The sequence below is a fragment of the Taurulus bubalis genome (genome assembly GCF_910589615.1).
Source record: "Taurulus bubalis genome assembly, chromosome: 21".
Lineage (NCBI taxonomy): Eukaryota > Metazoa > Chordata > Actinopteri > Perciformes > Cottidae > Taurulus > Taurulus bubalis.
Genome location: NC_136609.1, coordinates 12,076,822 through 12,082,645, shown reverse-complemented (window position 1 = coordinate 12,082,645; position 5,824 = coordinate 12,076,822). Strand labels below are relative to the sequence as shown.

At 48.8% G+C, this 5,824-nt stretch overlaps 1 protein-coding gene across 1 annotated transcript; it reads right to left on the bottom strand.

The window, feature by feature from the left end:
• Positions 1-3,725: 3,725 nt before the first annotated feature.
• Positions 3,726-5,777, bottom strand: LOC306752712 (uncharacterized protein; the record flags this gene model as incomplete). Its single annotated transcript, XM_079236506.1, has 7 exons — positions 3,726-3,800; positions 3,879-3,936; positions 4,138-4,319; positions 4,996-5,094; positions 5,203-5,315; positions 5,437-5,509; positions 5,589-5,777. The coding sequence occupies 7 exons, from the start codon at positions 5,775-5,777 to the stop codon at positions 3,726-3,728; spliced, it is 789 nt and encodes a 262-aa protein (XP_079092632.1).
• Between the last annotated feature and the right edge of the window lie 47 nt (positions 5,778-5,824).

Here is a 5,824-nt window from a genome sequence, read left to right as displayed (position 1 = left end):
TGAATAAAAATACACAATGAGACTAACTGTGCGTGTGAGAATTCACACCGAGTGGACTGAAGTCTGTTACATGAGACAGCAGGCAGAGGGACTAATTGACTACAGGTGTGTGTGTGTGTGTGTGTGTGTGTGTGTGTGTGTGTGTGGGAGGCGGTTTACCTCCTTTTTTGGGCCACTGGTATTTATAGCCTTCTTCATAGAGCGGTTCTAAAAGCGCTGATGGGCTATTGTGGCTCTCTTATTGTCAGCGGGGTCCCACCAGGCCCGGGGGCTTCAGGGGACCACCAGGCCCGGGGGCTTCAGGGGACCACCAGGCCCGGGGGCTTCAGGGGACCAGCAGGACGGGGGCTTCAGGGGACCAGCAGGCCCGGGGGCTTCAGGGCACCAGCAGGACCAGGGGCTTCAGGGGACCAGCAGGACGGGGGCTTCAGGGGACCAGCAGGACGGGGGCTTCAGGGGACGACTCCAACTAATAAAGCACACGATGGATTCAGAAGAAGTCATTTTTGTTTCTGAGCACCTCCACGCCTTCCTTCCTTCCTTCCTTCCTGTGTCCTCCTTTCCTGGTGGATTATAACCAGTGGAGCAAAACAAGAAGACTTTCTCCTCCACACTGTGGTTCAACACGTGAGCCAGAGGATTAAAGTTCTATTTTAAAACCTTGTTATTAAAGAGGAGCATTCTCTGGTGAAGTCTGAAGAACGGAGCTGCAGGATTCACACGCCGCCTCCCGAGTTTGACGCTCGTGTTTTAACAGATGTAAGCCGTGTATTTCTTTAAGATTCAGACAAGGTATCAATTAAAAAAAAATGTACTTATGCATTGAAATGTTTTTTGCAGTGGCAAGAATCAAGACAAAATCGATTTCTTTAGAAATCTATGGTAAAAATAAGCAACGTGCATTTGATTAGTTATATTGAAACATACAGCCTCTTATTAATTTATGGGACAATTTTAGCTTTTTTTTCAAATACATGTATTTTTTTTAACTGTGGGAAATAAAAGCTGCCCAATCATTGTAGAGTAAAAAGAACAGCGTTCCCCATAGTAAACAAAAGGATTACAAAATACTCAAAAGCCAATACATCTCTTCTTTAGAGGTGTTAAGAGTTAAAACGTTAAATTAGTTTCTAAAATTGGGTTCAGACCCCATTTAATATCTCATGATTCAGAAATATGTCATCAGCTATTAAAATATGAATTATGTTAAATAAGTGTAGAAATAAAGTGGAGGGTAAGAAGGTCAAAGGCTTAAGCTGCAGTAGAGGGTTAACATCCGCAGTACTGCCCTCTAGTGGTGGCTCTCACTAAACGCACCCATGCAAAATGTATTACTGGTACAATTTATAAAGTAGCTGTAGAAGCACCATCAATTAGTCTAATATTGTACACCCTAATGAGCTCAATTTTTCAGTTATTGCCTTTAATATACTAACACATAACATAAGGCTATTGATATATTCAGTAAATCTGTGAAATGTTTAGAGACCTGCCAAAATACAGGGGGAGGTTTATGCAGCCACAGTGAGAAAGACATGAGCAATTTCTTCATAATCCATGACCCTTAATTCCTTGGCCGTCTGCTTGGACTCCTTCCGTAAACAAGATCTCATTTCTGCAGCCGACGCATTAGAGGCAGCGTTCCCATGCCTCCATTTCTGAAAAGCAGTTCAGGGCTCCAGGTTTGGCAAAGAGGAGCCGAGGAAGCCAGAGGAACGCTGAACCACAGAAGAGAGAGAACGCAGGAACAAGAGAACTAAACCGTCCTAGAATAAACTCACGATTAGTTTGACTTCATTGGTATCAGACCATCAGACGTGATGGCAGGATGGAGCCGCGGTCCCGCCCTGTGCTCGTGTTACTTTGGCCTTCAGACAAACATCTCCAATCATGATGTGTCCGTGAGGGGAAAAGGGAAATCCCTCTTCAGGTTCTGGGGTTACAGTCAGCCTGGGAACGAGCCTCCAGACTGCAGGAGTCCAGAATCAAGACCAAGGTGGGAAAATATGAAAGTGGTCAAGACTGCAGCCGCTTGAGAAGCAAATCCTGGCAAAGGACGGACAAACCTGACCGTCAGCTCAAACTTAGTTTGTAATTTCAGAAGGTGCCTGGAAACATTCCAGCTGTCAGGGCGATGTTTTCCCTCTGTAAGGAGTTTTTATTTCCCCGCTCAGACCGACTGGGCGTTAATGCAAAATAAACAATGTTACAAAGTTGCCGCTCGGCCGTCGAAGAATTACTTCCCGGGGGAAAAGACTCATTTCAAACCGACGGTGAACCGGAGAAGAAATGTTCGCTGTCGCTGACCGACGGCGGTGTTGGAAAACATTTCATAATCTCACATAAACCGAAATAGAGAACCAATAATTGGGATTACTAATCTACAGAAAGCCATTTGTGGCGCGTGTTCCTATTCGTCACATTTAATTCAGATGGTCAGGAGCTTGGGCTTCAGGCTCTCGTGCTGATGACCTTTGACCCCAACAATAAAGTTGAACATTTAAAGTCATAATTGTATTTTATTGTACAAGTCAAGAAAGTTACATTTTATGTTACAAATCAAACAGCAGATGGAGATTCCTAAAAAATATATATAAATAACAAAATAAAACCAACTGTTGGAATTCATTCCGCAATTAAAAATCCACAAGAGTTAAGCGAGCCATCTCGTTTCATTTAGAGCTGCCATCACCTCCTGCTGGCGATCCTCTTGGACCGCCTCAGGACCGCAGGCTGGGCCGCCGCTTCCTCCTCTGCAGCTCGCTTTCTGCCCTGCAGGGACGAGGACAGAGCAACCCCGGCATCTGCAGCACCTCGAGGGTTCCCTTGAGGAGGAGGAGGAGCAGCACCTCGAGGAGGAGGAGCAGCACCTCGCGGGTTCCCTTGAGGAGGAGCAGCACCTCGCGGGTTCCCTTGAGGAGGAGCAGCACCTCGAGGGTTCCCTTGAGGAGGAGGAGGAGGAGCACCTCGAGGAGGAGGAGCAGCACCTCGAGGGTTCCCTTGAGGAGGAGGAGGAGGAGCACCTCGAGGAGGAGGAGCAGCACCTCGAGGGTTCCCTTGAGGAGGAGGAGCAGCACCTCGAGGGTTCCCTTGAGGAGGAGGAGCAGCACCTCGAGGGTTCCCTTGAGGAGGAGGAGCAGCACCTCGAGGGTTCCCTTGAGGAGGAGGAGCAGCACCTCGAGGGTTCCCTTGAGGAGGAGGAGCAGCACCTCGAGGGTTCCCTTGAGGAGGAGGAGCAGCACCTCGAGGGTTCCCTTGAGGAGGAGCAGCACCTCGAGGGTTCCCTTGAGGAGGAGCAGCAGCACCTTGAGGGTTCCCTTGAGGAGGAGCAGCAGCACCTTGAGGGTTCCCTTGAGGAGGAGCAGCAGCACCTTGAGGGTTCCCTTGAGGAGGAGCAGCAGCACCTTGAGGGTTCCCTTGAGGAGGAGCAGCAGCACCTCGAGGGTTCCCTTGAGGAGGAGCAGCAGCACCTCGAGGGTTCCCTTGAGGAGGAGCAGCACCTCGAGGGTTCCCTTGAGGAGGTTTCCTTCTCCCCCTCACAGACTCTTGAGTGTTAGACGTCGCTGGTCTTTTAGCAGCTTTCAGTTCCTCCGAAGCGGCCGCGTCCTCTGCTGGTGCTTCTTGGCCGATGAGCTGCACTTTAAGAGCCTTGTAGCGTTCCTGTGAAGCGACAGTTCTTCTTTAGAGCAAATCCTGTCAAGCTTTACTTTAACACCAGAAGTTATTCAGAGTCTCACCTCTAGTTGTGCAAGTTCAGATTTCAGGTGTGATAACTCCCTCATTAGTCCCTGTATCTCCAGCTGGAAGCAGAAAATAAAAATATATGAAACAAATTACTTCACGACACAATAAAACCTGGACAGGTGGGAGCCCCTTACCTGTCCAACGGCAACGAGCTGTTCAAGCTGCCCGTTCACAGACTGGGTAATGAGCTTCCTACGTTTTAACAAAGGAAGCCATGTTAGTATTTTACCATACACACATGATGCAACAACAGAGATAAATACATATACACAATTCCCTGCAGATGGACATTTTAAAAGGGCTTCTTGCATGAAAATACAGGTTAGAAATAGACTGAATTCAGTGAAAATAGAGTTAAAGTAACTCATGACATCTATGCAGGCGGTTACTGACGCGTGTGCCACCCTCTTCTTCACCCGGATGAGCATCCTCTTCACAGCCACGGCTCTTTCAATGTCTCTTTCCGTCACCATGGCGAGGAGAGACTTGGCGTCGAGGTCTGTGACGTCGGTGTAGGGCGACGTTATCGTCAGGATCACCTTCACCCACTCGGTGAGGTCTTCACCAGACGGGAGCTGATGGAAGAACAGGTTTATCGGGATAAATTAAACTACACTTTACTCAAGTTTAGGATTAGAGAAGGTGTTGCCATGTTTTTATTCTGCGGGTTTGAAGCTCGTGAATTCCCCCCCGACGTTATCCAACGGGCTGTAAACGCCAGAGAAATGATCTCAAAGGATCCATCATCTTTACGACAGTCGTTGACCTTGATGGGAAGACATTTTTTTGGAAAATAACGCTATTTTCGGGGAAATATAAAATGATAGTAAAAACGCCTTGAACCAGACGTTCAGAGAATATCCAGACAAGTTATTATGGTGGTAAACGACAGATGTGACGTATCAGCTACAGAACAACCGTAAAAAAGTTGGGTTACAAGCCGCTACTACCGTCGGTGGGTGTCCCCGCTGTAGCAAGCTAGCGCTGCTGCTAGCGCCCCGCCCCTAGCAGAGAACTAGCGCAGAGCTAGCAGAGAACTAGCGCAGAGCTAGCAGCAGCGCTTAGCTGCCTACAGCGAGGAGCTAGCGGGGACACCCACCGAAGGTAGTACGGGTTACAATGCTGCTATACGAATGCTCTGAATGTCAAATAAAGAATCTTTAGGTTAGTTAAAAGCAAAAAAAAGTTACTTCTTTTTATTTTGTATACTTGGTGCACGGGATGTCGTCGTACGATCTTGTTCAAACTCACCGTTTGGAGTCCAGCCAGTGCTTCCTTCCTGGAAACCGACGCCAGCTTCAACAACGTATTTTCCTTAATGGACGACCTCTGCAGCTCCTCCAGGTCTCCCTGAGGACGGTCAGAAGATCAGCACAGCCACCTTGGTATAAAGGAAATATTGAGCGACGATGACTGCAAGCAAACAGCAGCAGTGCAGAGAGAAAGCTAAATAAATACCTTCAGTTTTTTGACAAGTTTCTCCACTCTCATCTTCTCCATGAACTCAGAGTCCGTCTGGGTCAGCTGATAGCCCGTCATCCCTCTCAGCATGGCGCTTGGGTCGTCTGGTTCTGTGGAGGGAAAACATGGGGTCAACCCATGAGATTGAACAAAACTTGTATTCTCCAAGTACTGTTCAATAAAGCAGCGTATACAATAAGGGCATCAGTTGCTGTATTGATCATTCGGCACCTGATTTGATCCCCAAAGTGTTGAAGTCCAACGTTGTGTTTCGGGCATCGTCCTCTTGATGGATCCCATCGGTCTGTTGACGAGGAGAACAGATGTGATCACAAGCCCAACAGAACCACAGTGTGATGAAGACGAGCCGTGACGTCACGCACCTCCGCTGCCTGCTGGAGCTCCTCGTGCTCCTCGTGCTCCTCGTGCTCCTGGCCTGAGTCCTCGGTGCAGAAGTCCAGCTGCTTCTTCACGCTGGCCAGAGGAGGCGTCCTGGGGAGCTGGCGGCCCGACGGGATGAAGCGCCACGAGAGCCGGGCCTCACTCTGGATCTCTGCCAGGCGGTCGGACATGGTGGACGAGCTGCAGGGTCTTCCTCCTCCTCCTCCTCCTCCTCCTC